Source organism: Megalops cyprinoides, chromosome 5 (genome assembly GCF_013368585.1).
Source record: "Megalops cyprinoides isolate fMegCyp1 chromosome 5, fMegCyp1.pri, whole genome shotgun sequence".
In the NCBI taxonomy this organism is placed as follows: domain Eukaryota; kingdom Metazoa; phylum Chordata; class Actinopteri; order Elopiformes; family Megalopidae; genus Megalops; species Megalops cyprinoides.
The window spans coordinates 20,022,067-20,047,582 of NC_050587.1; the positions used below are offsets into that span (position 1 = coordinate 20,022,067).

At 41.3% G+C, this 25,516-nt stretch overlaps 1 protein-coding gene across 1 annotated transcript in view; it reads right to left on the minus strand.

The window, feature by feature from the left end:
- Positions 1–25,143, minus strand: part of LOC118778206 (versican core protein-like) — a 39,086-nt gene extending 13,943 nt beyond the window's left edge. Inside the window, exons 1-8 of the mRNA XM_036529620.1 lie at positions 24,937–25,143; positions 22,293–22,366; positions 21,035–21,457; positions 18,068–18,242; positions 17,127–17,254; positions 14,311–14,604; positions 8,176–9,072; positions 35–1,951 (exon numbers count right to left, since the gene is read on the minus strand). Of these exons, the coding sequence (XP_036385513.1) occupies positions 35–1,951; positions 8,176–9,072; positions 14,311–14,604; positions 17,127–17,254; positions 18,068–18,242; positions 21,035–21,457; positions 22,293–22,359 (3,901 nt within the window). The 5' untranslated portion in view covers positions 22,360–22,366; positions 24,937–25,143. The remainder of the gene's footprint in view (positions 1–34; positions 1,952–8,175; positions 9,073–14,310; positions 14,605–17,126; positions 17,255–18,067; positions 18,243–21,034; positions 21,458–22,292; positions 22,367–24,936) is intronic.
- Positions 25,144–25,516: the final 373 nt, after the last annotated feature.

The window sequence follows — 25,516 nt, forward strand, 5'->3', positions numbered from 1 at the left end:
AGCACTGACTAGAAGTGAATTTTTCATTGGGTACCTGGAATGTCAACAGTCTGGCCTTCAATAGTGTATCCAAGGTCTGTTCTTGTCTCGGGTTTGACCGTGGTTTCCTCTCCACGAGAAGGAGGTTCAGCCTCAAGAAGTGGAGGCCTTGACACGTGACTGTATTCCACCAATTCATGTTCTTCTGCCGTGGTAGTAGATATCATTGTAGTGCTGGGCACAATAACTTCTGCATGCTTGGGAGTCTCCACCTTCTCCCTCTCCTCTTCCTGCTCCTTAGAGGAGCTCTCTGAGCTGATTGACTCCACCTCTCTCCCATCAGCACCTGGAGCTGGACGCTGCTCTGTGATACCTACAGATTCCTGCTCTTCAGAAGTGGATGCAGATACAGATGCAGATGCCGAGGGAGATTCGGGCAGTGCAGGTGTTGTGGCCGAAGGTGTTGCCCCTGGGAAGGGTTCCGCAACAGTTGAGGTCTTGATATCATCCCCCGAAAAATCATCTGAGGAAAGTGTTGGAGCTGTGGTAGATTCAGATGTAATCTGCAATGAGTCAGGAGCAAAGGATGTTGTCAGGTCTTCCCCAGATCCTTCAGGTGCCTGCGTCATTGTAAGTGTGCTTTTTGGTGATATAGTCACAACAGCCACCCCCACTGCTTCCTCAGTTGGGATTGTGGGAGATGCAGTATCCACATGAATGATGGATTCTTTCTTGTCATAAGGCTTGGTAGTGGCCAACCTTTCATCAGCGTCAGGTTGAAGATGGCTACTTGACTGACTTGGTATCAAAATTTTATGAACTGCAGGGGTAACTGGGGAAGGTGTAGGATATTCCCTAAAACTTGCAGTTGTGCCAGCACTGCTTGGAGCCAGAGAGGCTTTTGTCACAGAAGGTTCATCTCTCTTTGCTTCTGTAAAAGTTGTAACTGTTCCAGTTGTACTTGGGGCTTCCAGTGGAGTCACGCCACCAGTGATCACAGGCCTTTTTTCAACAGAGTCAGGTGGATACGTTTCCTGTGCAGAGCCTTCGTCCTCAGCTGAAGTCGACCCTTCAAAGTCCTCTGGTGTCTCCGGCTGCGAGCCGATGTCCTCAACACGATCGTGTGTAGAGCTAGGCAGAGTCTTCAGTGGGGCTTTTGTTGAAGATTCCATACCTGTCTCTGGAGTCTTAACTGCCTCGGCAATTTCTGTCTCATCTGTCACCACTGTCATTTGGCTGTATCTTTCTTCTCCGGACCCCTCCTGATGTGTCGTGTCTGCCTCATCATCTGTGGGGTGCCCTGTGGATCCTTCAGTGTCTTCATCAATTGGGGTGCCTGGCGTTGACCTGCGTGCTGTGATGTCCAATGTGGAAAAGGTTTCTATTGCCGGCAGAGTTGTGCTCATGGGTGTGCTAGGAGCAGAGGTCACGGGAGCAGAGGTCAATGGGGTCTCCTTGCTTTGAGGTGCCTCCCCTGAGGATGGAGGCAAGGGAGCAGAGGACTCCACATGCACTACCCTTTCCAGTGTATCTACATAATCTGGCTCAGTAGTGGAAGATGAGGGCTGAGATGTGGTTGAAATGTGCTCCTTGATGCTGTCTTTATCAGGCACTATGCCCAAATCTATTGAGGAGTAATCAAACGGGGCCTTTTCTTTTTCTGTTTCGTCTTCAAAATGGAGGACTTCATTCTTTGTTGGGGACACGCTCTCAAACTGATCTCCTCTTGCTTCCTGAACCCCTACATACTTCGGTGCAAGGGTCAGCTTGTGATTCCCGTTAATGTACCTCAGAGTGGGGGCTGTGGTGAAACTGGAGGGGGGATACAGGTCTGTGTCCCCACTACCCAGGACTGGTTCCCTATCTAGGATAGCAGGGGTAGGGTGATCTGGTGACACAGGGACCAGTGGAATCCGAGGTCCTTGCGAGTCGGTGTCGATAGGTTTCCCTAGGAAATCCAAAATGGGCTCAACTGGAAAACCAGAAGAAGGATAAATTACTCCATCAATAATGCAAGTAGAGAATCAACAAATAATTGGTTACTTTACACATCTAATTATCTAAAATTCATCTTTTGCTTGATTCCTTTCTCTTTTTCAAGTACATGAATTTATATGCAAACAAGTGCTCTCTAAAAAAGCAAAGCAAGGTCTTGGCTCAATGCTGTTCAGGAAATCTAACTTGTGAATCACATAGAAATTAAGTGATAGCTTTTCATAACATGCACTTCCAATCACTGTGTGATTTCCCCTTAACCACTTTTTTGTATCCTTTCAAAATGTTAACTGACTAGCTACAACCTGAGGAACCCCATAAGTTATGTCAGAAAGCTTCATCGGCTTAAATTAGATACAGTGAGAGGTAGGCCAGACTGTTTCCTGGTTGGATTGAATTTCCCCTTTGTGTGTCAGACACATAATAATGTGCATGTGGTAAGGTGGTCCTAAAGTAGGGGAGGTTTGCTTTTCTTTTCTTTTGCTTGTGGCACATATTATTGCTGGAATCTGACATAGCTAAATCTTTAGTCAAACACCCCAGTTTATATATCCAATATGGATACCTTCAACAGGGCTAAGAAATAATTCTTACTGTGGAAACTGTAAATAGAACCCACTTAAAAAGCTTTGGGCCTGCTTTGCACCTCCTTGGGTTGACTTTTTTAAATATGTATTTTACATTTTAATAATGAAAGTCTACAAAGTTTGAGATGTTAAATGATTCTGTTGACTGCTTCAGCATCCACTCAAGATTCTTCATTGTACTGCCAGTGTTATGCCTGCTAACACTGATACTGGTGCTATTACCACTAATGCTACTGCTACTGCCAACTTTGCAAGAAGAATCAGTGGGGTCCAATTTGATTAAAGCTGCTAATTGTGTACAAATTACCAAAGGCAAATGGCCTGTGGCCAAAATAACTACACAAACAGAAGTTTCATGTCAATAACTTGCAATTAGTTGGTGAGACTGTATTTTAACTAATACATTTTTGTATCAAACGTTCATTGGTGAGTGCCAGACCTCACACTTGCACACAGATGCATGAACTTTTTTGTCAACAATGCTCTATTAACTAAGATGACCTTCTGTGACCTCCATTTCAAGCATCTGCAAAACATTAAGCTTAACTCATGTGTACAATACCCCTTTTCCATTTTCAGAACTTTTGAACAGTTTCATGGACTTCAACCCCAAAGTCTGGTCTGTTATCGTTAGTGAAGTAAATATACAAAATTACATGTACACATGCCATGCTTATTTAATATTAAGTCATATCCCTTTATGAATGCCATTCCTTTGATAGGAATACTGGCAGCCCTGAGCAGTAACCTGACCTGTGGAGAATGAGAGTTAGTAGAAAGTAATTAGCTCAAGCTGATTTGATTGCTGACTGATGTTGGGAAGGCTTAGCCATTTCCCCACAGGGTCAGTCTTCCCATTGGATTTTACAACCATGCGCAGACATAAATTCACAGAAACATACACCCAGGCACACACACACACACACACACACACAAGACAGCCATGGGTGGTACGTTAAGAATCAGGGCTCCAGGCAGAAACGGAGCTCCATGGTCCCTTATTGCAGCAATGTTAGGCATTATTCTAAAAATGCACAGCAATATTATGATTTTTCCTTCTGATTTTCTTTTGATAAAAATATGTTTTCAGTATCAGAACAATTGCCACAATTGTATTCACAATATTCAAACTCACACCAACAAAGTAGGTGGACAGACAGGGGGGACAGAATGTCTGGCACGTCTTCCCTCAGACAGAATCTCCATTTGCTTTCTGTATCCTGTACCAGAACTGTTATTTGTTTGCAGTATGTGTCTGCTGGACTCAGTCCGTCCAATGACTATGTTTCCTGAAATCCGGGGCACTGGAAAAAATGTTCAGCTCAGAGCCTGAACACCTGCACAGCTGAATCTCTGCAGACAGGGACGCCTGCTTATGGTGGCCAGAGCCTGGGGAAGCTGGAGCCCAGAGCCGTTTTCGCTTGGAAATGGCCCATGCTGGAGATCTTGGTGCCGTACAAGGCATCTGTTAAAATAAGCCGCCTCAAATACAAATAGCAGGTTATGGCAAGCTGTGACCATTTGCAGACCATTACCTCAGCTGGAATGTTGCCCCCCGCGGGACCATTTGTCTTTTTCTTCTTTTATCATTATTATTATTGTTTTTGTTAAATAATCTACACAAATAAGATTATTATTATTATTTTTAACAGTGTTTTACTTTTCTCTCAGTTGAAATGTATACTTGATATCCCCATACATAATCCCCACATAAAAATATATATTGATAATATATTCTAGAGAATATATGTTTTAACTCAACATGAACAGCATGTTTTAGCACAAATGTTGAAAATATGTAAATTATTGTAGTTTTGGTGTATTTTGATATATTTATGCTTTGCTTACTATATTTAAAATCTTGGACTGAACAACATATTTCTTGTTATATTACAAAATATTGTGCAAATTCAAATTCCATGACTTAACATTTGTGCTAACAGGCTTTTTCCCTTTCACATGTTTGCCTTGCTTTATTAACTATATTCACTAAAACAGCACTGAAACCACCTGGAAGCCTCTCAAAGTCAAAGACGGCTCAATGTTTTCCAGAGTGTTTTTCTAGAGGCCAAAGACTGGGGACCTCATTGGCAAAGCCTCTGCTACAATGAACGGCGCTGATGCAATAAAATACCCCAGAGTACTCTCTTACACTGGGCAGGTTCCAGCTGTTCCGCTCCCTTCTTTGGGGGAGACTTTGCTATTGTGATGACATCATTCCCCTGCCAACACACGGTGATATTTTTCCAGGTAAAGCAGCAGGCCACCAGCCAGACCAAACAAGGAAAGGTGGTGCGCTTTCCAATGCTGTCGCATAAAATGAGAAGGCTCAAAGCAGAACACCAGTCACACTCCAGAACAACTACAAGCATGCAAATGCATATACACCCATATGCAATTAGCTGCAGTTTGACCTAAACTAGGAATACTGTTATTCTGTTCTGTGTTTACATTAAAGAACAGAAGTGCCACTGCTCCAAATAGCTGCCTTTAGCCCAAATGAAGTACCTCAGAGGTGCCAAAGAAAAGTGTCTTCATCAGCAACCCCTTACAAGCCCTGCAGGGTTGTCAGCTACTGTAACCTACTGACCAATTGACCGCAAAGTGAAACACATATGTGGCCAATGGGTCCTGGACTGCAGATGTGCACATGATACAGGAGGTGCTGCTGCAATAAAAATAACCACACCGTGAAGACCGCTCTCTCCCTGACCTAAGAATCTATTAGTTCCACAAGCAGCTGCTCCCTGGGAATTAAGAGTCAACCCATTTTCCTTCTTTTTTTCATACCCGTATTCCCCCTCTATTCCACATCTGTGCAAACAAAGGTAGCCCTCACACTTGCAACTGACTAAGAGGTCTTTCAATGGATGTACTGGGTGAAGACATGCTAATGAATAAAGAACCACACTGTTAAAATAAAATTTAAAAAGCAAATACTGTTTTTATTATACCAGATCGCTTAAGTAGCTTGTAAGAATTCTTTTGATCCCTCAATCTCATTATATCTGGGCACAGCTGATTTAGTGATGATAGAACTGCAAATTTTAGCAAGTGATGAAGAGGAGGTTAGGACACTATAATTGTGACCAGGAGGTTGCAAGTTCATATCTTAGGAGTGCTGCTGCTCTATGATCAAGCAAGTTACTTCACTTCCGTTGTTTCTGCACACAACCAGCTGTATAAACGGTGAGTGCAATATATAAGATGTGCAAAACTCCCTGGATTTGGGTGTGTGCTAAGCACATAAATGACATGTTATGGTTCAATGTGCTTTGATGTCTATTCACAGCATTGCTTTGGCAACAAATCAAAGTGGTTCATATGCCTATATGCCTAGAGGCATTTTCAAATGAGCCTTCCCAAAACTATCAGGTTATCACATTATTTAAATCTTACAAGCTGGGTAATCAGTGTGTGTCTCAGAGAGAGCTGATGCTGTGAGGTGATGGCTGCAAAGTGCAAAGATTTATTACATAAAGGCTGAATTACATCATTTTAAAACAAGGCTGTTTCCATGGATATGACAGTTATATCCAAGGTGCACTGTCAGGATTATATCAGTTTGTCTCTTATTTAGCACCTGGTCAGGTTTTATGAAGGTGAGCAATGCCAAACTTTTACAAGCATCTCTCCTTGGAGCAAGTTTGCTATGTATGTGCGAAATGCTGTATTTCTAGCCAAATTGTGAAAGGAACGTGGTGTCCTAGACTCCTGTATGGATTCTTTGCTACTCAATCAATGTAACACTGTTCCAGCTCATAGCACTGCTGTAGCAATGAGTTGACATGCAAATGAATGTCAATAAGAGACATTACATTTATTCTACAGCATTAAAAGTACATGATGCAGACATGGATTCCCCTGCCACCCACTGGCAAAAATTCTGTATAGATTCTTATATTCTTTCTTTAAATCTTAACCATTTGAAAGTCAATGTAAGTCAATAATAAGACAAAAAGACAATACAACTGCCACAGGTAACATCATGATTGTTATGATGGAAATGTATTCTTTGGCAGTGAGAATTATGGACTATATTACCCTTCTAGCTGTGTGCTTTCACATCACAAGGCGGCTATATGCATAAAAATGTTTACAGCATATGCATGCATTGCCCCATCTTATCTATAGTATGAGTCTATATTCCACTGGTTGGGAGGTGAGATACAGTCATCTTCAGGACCATGGACAGCCTCAACTCCCCATGTCCGTCTCAGTCAGTGACAATCTGAGCATGCTGAGACCAGATAATCTATGATCTCTTTAGCAATCTAAGATGTCTCAACAGTGTCATCCAACTGTCGACGGACTTTACAGATGTCAACACATTCTGTATGATTTCAGTACCCTAAGGTTCTAAGGTTATTCAGTTATGCAGATGGACTGAATGCTCTGAAATAAAACAGCCAGCACAACTATGGAAACCAGTGTTCCTGTCATTACATTACATTGCGTTACAGTGTTGCTATCCTATCAGTGTTGCTATCCTTGTCTGTTAACTGTTTACGGAATATTACAAAAACTTATTATGAGACCTGGAAAGTCAAAACCCCTTTTAAGATGCACAGTAGTTTCCTTTTATCAATGCAGAACCCCTAAGGGTCAAAATGAGCGTCTGTGCAAGATAATTACATTTGGTGCTACAGCTAGGCTCCCCTACCCAAGTATGAACTCCTTCCCCTCTTGTGTAGGGTTACAGTAGGGTATGCTGTAGTTTATCTGTTTGGCATTATGTATTCTCACTATAAGGTATTGTGTATTGCACTTATGTATTGAAGCATGCAAAACATACTAGATATCTGTTTGGGGCTGACATATGTTTAGATGTGGTCAGATTCCACGTTATTTGTAATGCACTTTGAACTTACTCTTTGTAAGCTGCTCTGGATAAGAGCATTTGTTACATTTAAAAATGTTAAGTATACATGCACATCTTGTAGGTGGGTAATGCTATACACAGTATTGCAATTTAGTTTTACACTTTAAATCATGATTTGAGTTTAAGTACTGTATCACATTTTATTCATCACACAGACAAATTATTCATGTATCCTATGCTTGATCCTTTAAGTTCAACCCAAAGCATCCTCAGCTGCTGCCTAAGAGACCACTTCCAGAACCCCTACAGTGTGACACCTCTGGTATGAGATGAGGTCTTCCAATCTAAACCAGCAGTCAAGCACATGACCAAGTAATCCCATTTGTTGCAATTCCAGCTCTTTCCAGGTGAGGAAGAAATATTACGTATTTTGTAGTGTGAGCTTTGGCATTGTCATATTTGATATTCTCCCACCCCCTGCACAGTAGAACCGTCAGAGAAATGAAAATGAATGTGACGTGTAAAACAAAAGTCTGTGTTTGCAAATTCTGCCAGGACTGAAATTAGGCTGTTAATTTCAAAGAGAAGTTATTCATCTGTTTCAATCTGGCATAGCACCCTCAAACTAAAAGTACTCATTGGATTAAATATGACATATAGCCTGTCATTGAATACTAGCCCACAACCTCATAACTCTATTCTTTACAAACATTCCAGTAACTAGGTTTGAATATATTATGATGTGCTGATTATAATGGTCTGTGAAAGAACAGGAAGGAAAATGCAGCTCACCAGATTGGTTTTTCTCATGAACGTTGACGACCATGATATGGAACGGTGGCTTTGTGAGCGTGGACACCTCAAACGGCTTGTCCACAGTGACAGACCCTTTAGCTGGCGTGAGGTACTCTGCGTCAACCTCCGTCATCCTGTCTTTACTTTCCATGGAATCCCCGGAAGACTCCACCCCCCTCGTGGTGGACTCCTCGAAGATGACCATGTCCTTGGTGGTGTCATCTGTTGTCTTGCCCTCAGTGATGACGGGAGGTCTCTCGGGTACTGCCTGAAGTGGTGGCGACACAGTCACCTCGGTCTCCGAAACATCTTTGGACGCATCAGTGTCGGTGGTGCTCTCTCTATCTTCTTTATAGACTATGGCCGGCTTTCCTAAATCTCGGTGTGGCAAAGAGGGTTCTTTTGCAGGTCCTGATGGTTCCTTGTGATCTGGAAGGAGGGCAGATGCAGTTGTGGGGGAAATCAATACGGCATGAGGGCTTTCTGGGCTGGATCCACTGGCTTCCATGGGCATCTCCTCTGTGACAACTGTTGCTGATCCCTCCAAGTCCTCCTGTCCCGTTGGGGGTGTAGTTTCACTTTCCACTACTGGATGAATGGTGTCTTCCTTGGTGGCAATGTCAAGATGGGGTGGGGTGCTTTTCATGGTGGGCAGAGGAGGTAGCTGTTCAGGGTAGAGAGTGTCACCCCGGGGGATTGACTCCACTTGACTCGGATCGCTCTTACCAATGAAGTCATCAACATCATATTCGATAAATGGTGTTGTTGTAATGACATTGACAGCCCGGGTGGTGAAGGTAGCTTTTTCACGCGGGGCGACTGTCCTTGTTGAGAATGTGGAAGGAGGCTCTACCGTGGTGCCTACCACAGCAGTCTGGTTTTCAGTCTCTCTACCTGGGAATAAAAAAAAAAGAGTACAGCGAATCAATGCTTGTTTTAGCCAATCAGATGTTTCAAGAAAGCATCAATACCTACAGTTACATTTACATCACACTAACATTTCGTCACTCATCAGGCACTCTTTTCCAGAGAAACTTACTAAGCAAGGGTACTCAACTGAATCCAATCAAGTTGCAAGAGCAACAGTAATAACTAGGGTCATCATGAATATGCAGGTACTACAATAAATTTAATCACAGTAATACACATCTTACAGTAGTCTAAAAAGTACACAAGAAAGGGAAAGCTTGTTACAAGGAGAAGCAAATAAAACAAAGAATACAGATTAAATGGGACATTAATGGACTTTTTTTCACTGACTCAGAAATGTGTAGAATTGCATAATCATACTATATTTTGTATCATTTGGTCCTACTTAAGACCGGGGGAAGTTACAACAGTCATTAAGTAGATGTAAGTTCCTATACTGAAAGGTGTGCTCTCTTTACAGTTAATCTGTACTTTATCTGTCAATGGCATTATTGTAGATGAAATAAATCGCATGCAGTATAATGATATAACGATACTTATTATGAGATACAAAAAATGAAATACTGAGGTCATGGGGCATGAAACAAAATTTACAAAGCAATCAAAAACAGATATTCTACATGTCATGTTCACAACTGCCTATCCCTTTCTATCAGTAATTTCTACATATGTAGACAGCAAGAAACATGAAAAATTTTATTGCTGGTAATTATCTTGCAATGACATGGAATAATTTTAACAGCATCCTGGACAAATTTCAGACCATTCTATCACAACAATAACGTAAATGAAAACATTGGAATAAAAAGAATACACATCTAGCAATGTGTTTTTTATGAAATACACAATATTCATTTCATAAAATGCAGACTAAAGTATTTTTAGCCAACTGTGATGTCAGACTTATATCAAACTTTTGAGCCAAAGGAGTTTGCCAAATGGATTTTTGGCTATTTTTGACTTGCTGAGTGACAAATAGAGGGATGCAAACAAGGAATGCATTTGTTTTCATATACAAGAACATACATGAAATTCAATAACTGAAAAATACACCCATTGAAGATGTTGATGAGGATGTTGAAAGCCAATTTATTCTGGGAAATCAGACTGCCAGACATGTCAGACTAGTTGGAGTAATACTGCACAAATGCATCATTTCTGCCAACAGCCACTTATTTTTAGACAATGCAATGTTTCATCAGCCTTCAACTTGGCTGTTTCTTCCCAATTTAAACCTCCCATTTCCTGCTGGAAATTCTCTGGCACAGAAGTGCACCGTTTCTCCTGCCTACACTAATGTAGGCCAAGTTTCAAAAAGCTGCTACATAGGCCCCAAAAATCAACTCTAAAGATGTATGCATTTCTCTTATGCCTCTCTCCCCCACCCCCCTTCTGTGTGTGTATGTGTGTGTGTGTGTGTGTGTGTGTGTGTGTGTGTGTGTGTGTGTGTGTGTGTGTGTGTGTGTGTGTGTGTGTGTGTGTGTGTGTATGTGTGTGCGCACATGTGTGGGCGTCCCTCCAGTCTCTTCCCCCTCCCTCTTTTCCTCTATGCTTGCTCAATACTACTTTACCCACAGCGTATTTCAATCTGTTGGAAATGGCAACGTTCCAGACTGTAAGAACAGACTCTGCTGGGAGTAATACATACTGTTCATGCTTACCCTGAAGACCATACCTTAAGGGCTTGACACCACATAAACTTAAACAGTCGGGACAAACCCATCTATGACTGAGCTTGCACAGTGAGTCAGCCATCTGGCTGTGGCCATCCTTATAACAGCAATCATTATATAGACTATAGAATGTAGTAATGTAAATCATTTGCACACTGCCTGTGATTTTTTTTTTCATAGAGAAGGAGAGAAGACTTCATATAAATTATGTCATTAGTTTTATGTTTGCACTGTGGAACTTTGCCAAAACAAGCATTTCTAGGGCAGGGGAGAACTGACGCAAAGTGGACAAAAAGCAAACATCAGCGCACCACACCACTTGCGTAATTTAAGCTTTTCAGAACAAGAAAAAAAAGCTAAATGTTAATAATAATTTAAAACCATTTAACAAGAGGAATTTCTGGGTTTTCATGCATGCTTGTTTATTATCTGGGATGTTATAAAGCCTTCGTTAGCATAATCCTCCTTAGAGATGACTGCAGATGTAACGTACCACAGTGTTCAGATCTAACCCTGATTCCATTATTAGCATGGAGTACAGTCTTAGACTCGAAACCTTTTAGGTTTATAGCCCTTAAGGGATTCAAACCAAAAGCAGCTGATCATAGCTTTCATTCTTTCACCTGAGAAAAAAAAAACACAAATTTGTGCACAACCCTGTGAGCCAAATCTGCAGTACAACACTCAAGGTCAAGTCTCTCTATTTTTGCTTCTTATCTTGGCTGCGGCCGAAGGATGATGATGATGATGATGTGGAATTCATAAATAAAGGTAATTACACTTCTACTATCAATAGCCTCCAATCACCAGAAGAGCAAAGAAAAACAAATGAAGAGGATTAAAAAGACTCTCTGCTTTGTTTTTGGTGACCGCCTACAAAACCTACTATTTTCATACTTGCTGCACTTTTCCCTGCCATTGAAAATGTAGCGCTGCCATTCTATGATAAATGATAGCAGCAGTTGCTGCATACCCAGCAAAGTGGCTAGTAGGTGATGGATTAAATTTGTTCTGAAAACAATAACCTCTCAGTACATGTAATCTTCGAGATGTTTGCATATAATATACTCATCAGTTTTCTTTATCGCTTTCTGTAAAGTACAGTAATATTACACGTATCTACTTTAAAAACCATTTTGTGGTTTCCAAGCAGTTGCTTGGGTTATCCCCCCTTTATAAAAAAGGAATAGGATTACCTCTTGCCATTTCCTGTCTTCTTCATAATATCTAACATGACTGTAATCCCCTGCTTTGAAAAGTTTACATTGACAACAGTGTTGAAGAAGCTTTGGTGTGTGTGGACCTACAGCAGACAAATATTTCAGCATGTCTTTTTTCAAGGTTTATCTCAAGCTCCGTGTTTAGGCTTTTTTATCTACCTCCTCTCTGCTCCAAACTGTTTTTTCACGATCAGTGTGGAACACATCTTGTCATCATTTTTGATCAGTCTGCCAATCCATGCTTTTTTATGTAATGGCTGAAACACAATGGGTTAGGCTATAAATAATACAGGGCAATATACAGTCTTGTCTAGTGAGCATCATGGTTTGGATTACAGATGCCACTATTCTGTGAGGTTGAAAGATCAGGCTGTCTGGAATTAAGGACCACAATTCCCCTGCTATCTATGTTCTCCACCCTTGTAAATCGCAAAGCACAGTACGGCCATTGAGAGAGCTCTGAGAACTCTGTCTGCTGTGTGTAGCAGGGGGCAGCTGTTTGAGATTAGGGACATGCGCTCTTTCTCAGCGGCGAGCCTATCTCTGATGTAAGACTCAGACCTCAGGCCCTAGTAAAGAAAGGCAGTGACCTATTATGGAGTGGAGAAAGTACATGATCTCAGCCGTGTTTGTGTACTGTTCATGAGGACTTTGTGACTCTCAGTATCCCGTCATCTTTTTATACCCTCTCGCCTTTCTGACGTTCATTTGTTTAATGTTAGCTGGACTGACATGGGTGGTGAAGAATGCTCCAAGGATTGAAAAGGGGTGCCTAAAATGCTAAAAAGGCAGGGTCATATGCTTTAGATAAAGGGCATATATTGCACAAACAGAGGGGTCAAAGGGTAGACCCCGAAGAAATGGGGTTTCCCCAGAATGTACAGACATCGGTGTGTTTATGTGAGCCTCATAATATTTGGGGCACAGCAGAGATTTGTGCAGATGGGCCGTTCAGATCACCTTTAACTGAATGAAAAAATGGGGCCAAAGTTCATTAAGACCCAGAGCGTGAGCAAAAAGGGGTCAACTGTTTTCCTGTTTTCTTTTGACGAAGAAGACACAGAGAAATTAAAGTATTAAAGACAGGGGAAACAAAACAAAAAAGTTAAAGAAATTGTACTGTATTTCCATTTGTTATGGGAGACATATTCAAAACAACAAAGGCTAGAGACAGATCTATTATTAAGAAGTATAATTCAGGCTTTGATTCCCTGAAACCTCAGTTTATTTAACCCTCCTACAAGTCATGTCCATGTGGAGGCAAAGGATACTGGCAAGAACCCCACAAGAAATACAGTAAGGCCAGGAAATCACAGCAGGGAATGCCCAATGCATAACTTTACTAAGTTATGACTAACCTGACAGATGAGAGTTGATGCAGACTTGGATTCTGTGGGCATGCACTTCACTTGTCCAACATCAACAAAATACAGCCAATTGGTTCACATGTGGATATGCAGAAAACACAGAGAATATTGTAGCTGGACTGTTGCTTTAGTTATGTTCTAGATTTTTTTATCTGAAATAGGGGTGAGGGTAGCATTAGGAATAAAACAATCAGGGGTCTATCCCTTTTGCAGGCCTAGGTGGTGGGGGTTGGGGGGAGGTAGGGGGGTCACCAATGATATCACTGCCTGCTCTAACGTGACCCGAATGCTTCTTTGGTCAACACTAATATCTGTTGGTTTATATTTTGAGTTTTTCGAATATATGGGGTGTGAGGTGTTTATTTAGACACTATAAAAACTCTATCAAAGACTGCAATGCAAATTTTAGTATAACAGACATTTCCAAAAGACAGGGCACAGATTAAATATGTATGGTAGCGATCAACTGGCAAGTAAGCAAAGTGTAACCTAAACCTTATTTAAATACTACTGGTCTTGTCTGATAGCTACATTGTGTCTAGATGGTTTCTTCAAGATGAAAGCTGGTGTCAACAAACTATTTACTCAAGAATGATGGAGCCAGTCTAAATCCTAAGATGCCATCCATGCACTTTGAATGTTCTCAGCTGCTGATTCACACACACAATAAATAACTGGTGTAACTACACTGCTTCTGTGAGTTTGGGGTCACGCTCAAAACTCACTCCATAGGACTCATTTGGACATTTCAGGTCTTTTGTGATAAAGCATTATGTCACACATATAACAGGTGTGTCATTTATTTCAAATCTAACATTTCTGAAAAGCTACATTTCTGAAAGATGACCCAGAAAATCTGTCCTGATTCATATCTCTAACCTCTCTAATATCATCCACATCAGAGTTAATGTCATCACCCACAAACTGTACCCACAAACGTACCTTTGAAGCAGAAGGCTCCAAACTTTTCTGTAGGTAGAGGGAAACCGGTCTGGTTCTTGTAGCGGTAGAGGGTCCGGACTCCCAGCAGGCCTCCCCCGCACTGGGTCCGGGGCACAGAGATGGGGTAGCGGGCGCTGCCGTCTGAGAGCCACCCGTAATCGCAGCGGTCTAAACCCTGCCTCCACGCCGCATGGAGATGACCGGGGGATGCCAGCACCGCCTCCCTCCCCTCGCACTCCTTCCGTGCCTCCTCCAGATTCATTTTGGCATCGACAGGCACAAAGAATACCTCACCTGAGGAAGCAGACAAATTTGGGGAGTTGGCTCCAAAATGCAAACTGTTTGAGGTGGGAGAATCTGATCTTCTTACGTCTACTTTCAGTCATTTAGTAAACTACCACATTTCCGAGCAACTTACAAAGCAAAGGTACAGAAGTATATGCACTATAGTCACATAAACAGGAGGGCATCCTGAAAATGATGAAATGAATCTGAACATGTGGCAATCCGTCAGACAGTGTTGCAATAGCCAGTGTCATACTGGGAACAGCAATTCTAGCCTAACCACTATGGGAACTTCATTCTACCATATTGAGACCAGAAGGTCTTTTATATGGGAGTAAAGCATTCAGATTTGCTTCAATGACCTGTTTCCACCCTCTGTATACATTATGTGGCACCTAAAAAATGACAGAGTAGACTATTCCTCCAGATATTGGAGGCAGCTGTTGGACTACTGTATCCTCAGCTGGGATGCTCTGGGCCAATTTGTCAGCGTGATGTATGTCTTTGAGTTGTGTGAAGTGCCTGGGAGAAGGAAACCATGTGGAGCTAAGGGGAGAAGTGGTCAGGACAATCCGTTACTTCCATGCATTGTCATCCATCCATGCAGTGGTTCTGCACTCTAACAAAAAACATATACGTGTGTGTGCTTGTACATGTGTGCATGAGTCTAACAGTTCCATCTTTGCAGTAGCTCAAACTGCTTTAATGTTGGTCCCCTCTAAGCTCTCATGTGATAAATATATTACGGGCTGTAAGTGAGTGCACACTTCATTCAAATGGACCATGCCCTTCATCTGCTCTTAATGTGCCAAGCTTCTCTTTTGATCCTCTCATTACAGCTCTGTCTATAAGCATCAATACGCCTTTATAAACAAGTAAATGATGTCTCTCCCACAGACAAACTGAGGAAGAAAAACAGCAAGTGACGGGGACGGAGTGTATGTTTTCATTTAGATTTGGGTGTAACTTGAAAAATAATGACGAAGCCTTCCATAGCATTCAGTACATTTACAGCCCAACGGTATGGACGTTCCCCTTGAGCCCCTTATGTTAAATTCCTTTTAAAACAGATGTGAGACGTATGAAACACAATAACATACAAAAGGGCGTTTGTATTTTTACAGCAGTGCTGGTGTCAAGGAAGCCAGTGTTTAGCTAAACATTTGTGTGGTTTGCATGTATAGGAGCAAAGAGGTTACATTAACACAGACCTTTCCACAAATCTTCTTATTTATACTCTAATTGTTGTGCTGCTTAACTGCCTGGCCTATTTGTCCTCCAGTCTATTAAATCCAACATTAGCTCCTTAGGGAAGTAAAAAATCCAGAAACTGAGAAATAAAACATAAATCTCTCATGTTGCCTTGAAATATATGGGAAATATCCACTGCATAAATGGTTATGTGTATGGGGAATGCATCACTGTGTTACAGTAATCCAGTAGGCTCCTGTCCGTCATGCCCATAACATACTGTGACATACAGTATATTCAGCTCTAAATTAGTTGCCACACAACATCATAATCCCTCTGGCCTTACAAAAGATGATGCCACATAGCAGCACAAAACTGCGCTGATCAGATATGCATCTAAGAGGTGATAATTTTTGGGGTGTAAGGCTGCATCTGCCAGCAAGTTTATTCTGTGTGATGCATCGTTTGATAAATCATCTGTTAAATCAGGAAAATGTACACGTAAATGTGATTTGACCCAGACATGACCCGGAGGTGCTCTTTTTCTTTGTATTTCTCTGGGTCTGGAGTTGTATAAATCGTCAAACAACTGCAGCCAAGAATCCTTGCAGTCTGGAGCACAGCTCTTATAACCTGCTGCATGTCTGAATTTGTGACTCCCACCTGCATCCATAACAGGCCCTAGTTATTGAGAGTGAATCGTCGTGGTTCTTTCAATATGTCCCCTACTTAACACTTCCTATTTATATAAGTATGCATTGGATACTGTGCTGTATTGTATAGCCTGTAAATATATTTGGCCTAAAAATGGACTTTAATCAGAGAGATTACAATGTCATGACTAAACTGGATATTAAGTGAATGCCATCTTAGGAAAACAAAAAGATAAAGTATTGGCTGTACATAAATCTTCCCTTTATTGGTGCCAAACATATTAAATGCTACCATTATCACATATTTGCATTTTTTTAAATTTGCCTCATGAAATACTGAGCTGTTCCAATAAGAGAAACCCATAGCCAGTCACCAGAGATGAACTTTAATCGCTTTGATACATAAGGTTGTTTTAGACTGAGAAAGGACTTATCACCTAGGGTACTGACTGGCTCTATTGCTAACGTTAGCCAAGGCCAACAACAAGTGAAACTTGACCCCCCCAACCTATTACATGTCACATAGTTTAGTTATGATGTTCTTCCTTAGTTCATGCTTTGTAAAGTTGAAATCTACCGCTGTGTAAGAGGATGTTGTTTTTTTCTTTTTCACCAAATGTGCACTGTTTTAAGGTGGCAGTGGAAGCGAGGGGAGATGTCACCATTTCTGTGACCATGTTTGCTTACCGTCCAGTTTGTCCACGTAGCAGTATACATCAAAGGTCTCTTCAGGGTCTCGGAGTCCATACGTTCTGACACCGGGCCTTCCAAGTTTGTCTCCATAGCAACCAGCCCTGGGCCTTGTGATTGGGTATCTGCGCAAAGAAAAATGTAGACTGAACTTCTTCAACACTCATACCCACAGCACATTGTGTGGTGAGAGGCACTGCATGCTCATCAGAGCAGGCTGTATGGCTGATGAGCACGCTCATCACTGCAGACTCATCAGACATACAAGCATCATATTGGTGATCTGATTATAGTTCTGGTAAGAGTCCAAGGAGGGAAAAAACAGGGACTATGAGCACTGCTGCAAGCATGTAGAGGAGTCAGTCAGAGGGCATATGTGGTAGAAAATTTTCACTTTGTAAAATTAACTTACAAATTTTATGAAATCTCATTTGTGAACTTAGGAGCCTTATTGTTATAAAACATTTACCTTTACATTTTAAATTTATTCATTTGGCAGACACTTTTATTGGCAGTCATTTTTAAGTGACTTACAAATGAGGCAGAAGACAACACTAGTAAAAAGCCATATAAGGGGTCAACAATAAGGGCTGCATGACCAAGTTTCAATAGTTGGCCAGACAAGGTACAAGGTAGCTGGTAGAGATACAAGTGCATGAAACCACTCGATCTGAACTTTTAAAGGAAAACAAAGATTAAGACATAACAAGCTGCTTTAGGTGGTAGTGTTTTAAGTGATCAGTTGAATTCAGAAGAACTATCTTCAGATGTTTTTTTTTTGGCATTTTCTTGTCATTATGCTTATTATGCATGCATTACGCTAATAAACTGAAATAAAAAACCATGATAACTGTTGTGTAATGATGGCTGCTGTTGTGCAGGTAGACAATAAACATAGACATTAAAAAAAAACAGCAAGCAAACACATTGTCTCTCACCTAACTGTTTGGTCCGCAATCCAGCCAGCATCGCATTGGTCGAATCCATCCTCAAAAGCAGATTTCAGCTGGTCCACTGTGGCAATTGACGCCCCAACACTGTGACAGGTTTCAACAGCTTTCTTGAAGGTCAGGGTGTATCTGCTGGTGCTTGCCCGGTAATGAAAAACAACACCTGCACAAACATATGAAGGCATTATGTTTAGAGATTTACCCCTGGATTCAATCAAAACTGCCAAATCATGTTAATGGAAAGCATAGTTATATAACAACACACTGAGAACTGTCTTACTCTCAGTTGCAATAAAGTGACATCTAAATCAAAACCTTGGCCATCTAAAAGGGAGAAGCCACGTATAGCTTTGGGATAATATGCCAGGTTATCCCGGAACTGTCTTACACTCAATTACAATAAAGTGACTCTAAATAACTGGCTTCTAAATCAAAACTTAAGCCATCTTAAGGGGAGAAGTCAGTTACAGCACTGGGATAATCTGGAAAGGTTTCTTTTGATTGAATATCACTTTCTCTTAAGATCATGTGCTGGTGTTGATTGAATCAAGTGATCAGTTTAATAGCTCTGACTTGATGAGATACTAATAAGACATTTATTTCTTAGTCACTTATTTGCCACCCTCAAAGAAGGTCTTCAAGTAATGGGGCAATGGGCTGCTTTTTCAAAGCTTTTGGTGTAACTTAGCCAGATGATTGAAATATTCAAAAGCAAAATAAATTCTACTGGAAATGAGTAGGAGGTTTATGAGAACAATACTAAGTATTTACAGTACTGATAAAAAGGCTTTTCAATTATCAGTTCCATAAAGCATTGCTAAGCATAGCAATGATGTTCCTATCCAACATGCAGTATTGGAAGTCGGCCTTCAAAAGTCTTTGTGAGCTCTAAATCGGCAAGACTGATGAAGCTCTATGGAAACATAGACATGAAACTACATGTGAGTAGAATAGAAGGATCTTTATTTCAATTGACTTGACTAAAAGGAAAAAAATGAGCAATAAGCATTATGGAGAAGGCTGTCTTTGTGTGTGACACTTGGGTGCTGCCACATGCAAACAAAAACTCTCAAAAACTACCATTACAGAGCCTCTTCAAGTACCAATTCTCCCTGTGATGTAGCGGGACTTCCCCTGTGCTGAGCCTTACAAGAGACTACATTATGCTTTGCAGCTGAGGTTGTCCAATATGGAGAGTGAGCTCATTGTATAAAGACCATGGTCCCTAACCTCTCAGTGGACAGTCACAGCTCAGCTGCTTTTATAGGTAGCTTTAAACAGCCAATGAATGAAGAACCTGGAAAATACACTGCCAGCTACTAATTGAGCAAATAATGGGTCCAGTTATAATCAATGGGAACTGAGCTGGAACGCAAAAAACCACAGGCCACCGCAGCTCTCCAAAGGCTAACCCTGCAGATTTCTGTCCTAAAATGACCCCTTTCCAGTGTCCCAGAAGGACACACAGCACCAAATTAAGAAATTAAGGTAAAATATTACAGTAAGCAGAAATTACAATGAATATCTGTTACAGTTTATTTTATTGGCTTTGCTGCAGAGCAGAGCTGTACAGTATCCAACAGCTCAGGTTCTTCTGTGCAGGCACCAAGAAAGCTGGTGCCCTTCTGCCACCACTAAGAATTCCTTAGGGCTGAGCAGGGTTGAACATACTTGATGCCAAACCCAATTGTTTTGGAATCTCAAAATCAAGGAAAGATGCAAGCCCCATGGATACAACAGACAATTGACTGGTTAAGACAGGTTGTTTTAGAAAAGCAGAATAAAATTGTTGCAGAACATCTTTATTCCTCAGTAACTTTAATAAAATTATGTTTAAAAATACTTTCACAACATTTTGTTTATTTCCGTGATTTAACACAGTATTATGTTGGTAATGAAAAAAAGGCAAACTTGTTCATTCAGAGTTAGGGACAAAGTTCATTTGGCTTTCATTGAAACTAGACCTCAGCCTCATACATATGCCTCTGTAGGGCAACATTAAATCAGTAAAGGTGAGTACAAAGAGTGGCACTCCATATGGATGGAAGAAATTTTTAGCCTCCCCAATTTCGGCCTGTTGTACTCCACAGAGGGTAGGACCCCATCTAATCTCAATGTTCCGTGTCTTACCTTTCCATTTCTTCAAGAATCAAAAAGTTAAAGTGAGCTCAGACTCTCCCACATGGGCAAATATACTTAGACGGTGATGTTGCACTTTGTTAGAAGCATGATCAAGGCCTGAAGACATTTTGTTTCCATTAAAATATGACACATTCAAAAAATGTGAGATTCTTCACAGTTTGAACCATGACATGACACTTCCTGCTCGGTTCAAAGAGCTCTTGACAATGTTTTCAGTAATGACATGAAAACTGGCCAAATCTTCAATGTGCTTCACAGATTTAACCACCAGTCAAAATCAAAGTTATGGATGGTTGAGCAGAACATGTATTGTCCATAAAAAACTTTCAGGAAATGAAACTGCATTTGCAGTTTTCGCTGCCAACATCTGTAATACTTGTTAAACAAAGAAATATTTCCCATGAAGTGAACATGAATCTGATAAACTGCTCTTTAAGTGAATTCCCTGACATGACCAGATCAAGTTAATGGTTTTACCTGCCGTACATAGTCTACTATGGTCTGATCTTCGTTCTCTTTCCCACACGTGAAATTTCAACCCATGCAGCATCTAGCCTCAGTGCTGCCCAGGGGGTAAACATCACTGCCAGTGATAGGTTCATGCCAAAGAAATCCAAGCAGCATGCCAATGAGAAATTGTGTCATGTTGGTTGAACGTCATTGTTTAAGGTTTTGCAATCCATTGCTCATGGGAACTTTTACCTGAATTACTGATCTACCCAATCTATAGCAACTCAGGATTGGTAAAAACATGACCTGGAATCATCAGCTCAAAGATTAGGGCATGCCCTGTTGCCGAGAGTAACCACTCACCACTGACGTCCAGGGAGACTGTGTCCTGGGTGTCCTCGATGCCGTACATGACCTCGCAGCGGTAGAGCCCGGCGTCACTGGCCCGGAGCTTCACCATCGTCAGGGAGGCATCGCCCACATCCTCCGGGTGGCTGGGCACCGACACCCGGCCCTTGTAGGCTGGCCCGATCTTGATCACCCCGTTCTGGGCCACCAGAACCGTGTTCTCGGTGTCCTCTTCCACTTTGGTCCACTTGATGCGCAGGTGGTCCGTGGAGGCTGTAGCCGTGGGGGTAGTGCTGGGGGTGCTGGCGTCAGCTGGAGTGGTGCTGAGGGTGGGTGCAGAGGTGGCCAGGGTGGAGAAGTGGCAGGGCAGCACCACCCTCCCCGCCAGAGACCCGCTGACAGGGGGGCTCTTCTCCACCTTCATTTGCCATGTCGCCTCTGTAGCAGGTGGCAAAGAAAAGGTATGCAAGTATCAGCTCTGGCTGGCATTAAACAAAAGTATATACTGTACAGTGCTCCAAACACTGCGATGAGTAATTCTCATGTCATTGCTTTACATGTTATTTTTTATGTACCTGCAATAATCTATTTTTCAGTCCAGCAAATGATTCAAGCAAAAACGTGGCAGAGGTAATGATATTTGCTTTGTCTACCTAGCCTGGGAATGTGTGGCAACCCTCCCTTGGCTTAAAAATACCTTTCTGGGGCAGCCAAAAATTAAGCAAAACATCATGTTTGATAACGGTCCAATGCTTTGTAGACCCAAAATAAGGAATTGACTTAGTTTGTCTCAGGCATGACTCTCAGGCATGTATAAATCTGGTTAGTTGTGACCTTATTCTGTAAGCTCTCATATAGCCATGTCTATGTATATTTAAAAGCTTGGAATGGCCACAAAAATCACAGACCCAGTGAAATCCCACCAGATAAGTTCAGAATGTTTAAGGTTGCATGTGGACATCTGTTTTTAGCTGAATGAAGACCTTGTAAGGACCTGGTGTTAAACCAGCAGTTTGTTTTAGGCTAATGAAAGGTTACCTGAAAAATCAGTGTGGGCCTTCTGAGTGTGGGGATGTCTAACTCTAAAATTCAGTGGAAATTTAGAGAAGACCTGTACTGTAAAAATACCAGATGTTTATGATGTCCAGTGATACCAGATGAGAAACTGTCACCCTAATGAACAGTATCACTGCGTCCCCACAACAGCACACTGCAGGAAGTGTTCATTGTATGTGTCCTCAGCATGCTCAGTAGATATAAGATATAAACTTACCATGCTCAGCAACTGCATAGCACACACAAGATAACCAAAGAATGTGTTTTATATTCAACAGCATCATCTTTAATCTGAAAAAAAAGAAATGATAACATTGTATTAGCTGCTCGTACTCCAACAGACAGGCAAGCTAACATATGTCATATTTCACCATATTTCAGGATATTTGCCAAGAAAACATTTACATGGCATTTGAGTACATAAAAGGGACCACTGCCCAATGAGTCTATGAAAAACACATTTGAATTGACTGTGTTGCTTCCTGTTTTGGCAACACCCACAGCCCAGAGTGGCCCTCTGTGGCCATCGGCCTTCTGTCATCCTCTGGTGGTCTAAGGCAATTTGTCCGTCTGGATGAGTCCTCTAAGTGGGTGGCAAAATAACCACAAATGAGATGACCCTAGCGGGGTCGAGTCACAGGTGGGTGGCAGAGGGGGACAATGAACAGAATGAGGGCCCCATCTGCACTTTTGTTAGAGACACATACAGTTTCAGCTTTACTATGATGACCGAGTGTTTCTCTACATGTGGTGGTACATTACCATCATAACACAGCTGTGTGTTTTCTAGGTAGTGATGGCAGATGAGCAGTTTGACTATAGAACCTACTGAAGCCTGGGTTAGAAGAATTAATATATGACCAATTAAGGTGAATGGAGCATTGTGCTAAAAAATCCTCAATGGGAGTTAACTGCTCAATGAGGCCAAAAAACACATCTGTCAATGCATTTTCCGCTTTCTTCATGTATCATTTCAAATTCACAAAAGCTCTATAGCTGGACTGTGACAAAAAAGCAATAAAATGCATTGAACTGGCTACTGTTTACTACTGCTACTGTTGAATTGACCCCTAGGTGCTGCATTCATTCCTCCACTCTCATTTGATTGCCTCTGATCTAATGCTCACTAACCTGAACTGTGACCCAATGTGATGGCTTCAGAATTGTACAGCACTCCTTGGTGACTGTTCAGCTTTGTACTGTCCTGCTGTCACTTGAATCTTTCTTCCTTTCCTTTTGATCTTAATCACCTTTTTAATCCTCATATGCTTCTGGAAAACCTCATGTGAATTCCCATCTTATACCTGCAATTAATGATGGCTTTAACTACCCATAACTATTAACTTTATCCATTGTGCTAAAAAAAAATGCCATGATATCAGAAAGAAAGTCACTGAATAAAACCCTTGAAAGTACCATTCAGAATTTTTAGGAATGACCTATGCTAGTCACTCAAGACCATAGCCCTAGGGTGATGGACGTGCTTCTGTTTTATTGATTCTCTCCAGACCAGTATTAACATAAGTGGCTCAATTGATAGGCTAATGAGGAATGTTAGGTATTTGTTACCTTTTTATAGGACTAAAACATACATTTGGTCATTGACACAAATTTACTCCAAAGCAGTGAAATGTCCCCGCTGCACTAAATGAAAAAGCAATCCATGCAGCGATTAAAAAAGAGAAAGCAGCAAAAAAAAAAAAAAAACGAAAAAAAAAATCCAAAGTGTGCCCTGGTTAAACACTAGGGGAGCGATGCTGGCACAATGGCACAATTAGCCTTTCTTGGGAAATAAAAACTACATTCATCTCGCCCGTAAATGTTGTCGTTGTGCCTGTTTCATAAACATTGTCGTATTTTCTCTTACATTAAGATGTCATGGATGTATGATACCTGCAGATAACACCATGTCGAAATAATACTTCCACAAGAAGTCGGAGCTGTTTTATTTCATCGAGTCACTGAGATTAGACGTTTTTGAACTCGTAAATGCACTTCCCTTTTGGTTAGCGCCGTGAAATACATTAATCTTGGATCACCATGCAGGCATTAGTCCACTGCCGAATTGACTGGTTTCATGCTTCACAGCGCCCACTCTCAACCTTGGCAGTTCGTCATACAGCGGTAACCAGCGAATCGTCCATTCCTAGATAATTGCATTAGGTGCGAAAACGAGACCTTATCCTACACGCCGAAGTCTCAAGAGGACACGGATTTGCAGAACATTATGAAAGAATTGGTAATGCATAGCCTAACTGTTGTCTCAGAATGTTGCAAAGAAAAAAGTTAGAGAGTGCACTCCGCGCAAGCAACTTCCGAGTGGTGTCACCGATGTCAAAGGACCATAGATAATGAATTTGAAAGGCCTCCACATAAAAGACTCAAGTGCCTGTGGCTGTGAGGTATGCGCATGTAGGGCATCTGATATCTATGAGTGGGCATACTCCTTTCATACAATCCTCTCCACAAAACAACGAACATTCTTTCTAGTGTCCTCTATCAGAGGAGGAGGCTCGCCTTAAGGAGTCCTTCAGGCTAAATGCAAGACAGTTGATGTCAAACAAACTAAAGCATTTGTTCCAAGCCACAAATTTATTACAACACGATTACCTGAAAAGTAAGAATAGAAATACATTTTTCTCGTTATTAGTATTTCGCTACTATCACACTGTCACATGCGACTGTCTGTAGTTTTATATTTGTAGTATTTTTCCTTATCGTTATTCGTGATTAAATGAAACATTTCTCAAGTATACGATTACCACTGTAATCACTTGACTTTTGTTGACACACAACCATTTTATGCAATCAGACAATAATAATAATAATAATAATAATAATAATAATAATAATAATAATACCTCAAGTGTTTGTAATTCCAGAATTCAAGAAATATTCAAGTTATATCCTTAAGTCCTGCTCCAGAATGTGCGAGTACTTAAAAAACTGTCCCAGCTGCAGTCCGTTCCAACAAGCTGCGCGAACAGAAGTCTTCTCCAGAGTAGGCTATCTGTAGACGTTTCCTACTGCCCCATCTACACAGGGTCCCACTCCTGTTTGTTGCCTGTTCAGATGCTGGCTAAAAGAACCAAGAAATCAGCCGGCTGCAAGTTCAAATTCGATTTACACCCACTATTTCGTCAGAGCAAGGGGAGGGGCACACATGACAACTCTAAAAAGTGAGCGGATAACCCCTGAGGGGAAAAAAAGCCCTTAATTAAAACACATGTTCGAGACATGTTCTGACAACTCGTTATGTTTATTTATTCTGATCTTTACATTGTGTTAGAACTGCCAAACTTTAATTTAGTGGCGATTAATTCGCAATCCAGCCAATATATGTTAATTCTGATTCTGGTACACAGCATTAGGAAAGAAGCATGTTCTGCCTCATTTATCAATTCATATACATGGTATAACCTTCATTATCGTGACTCTCAT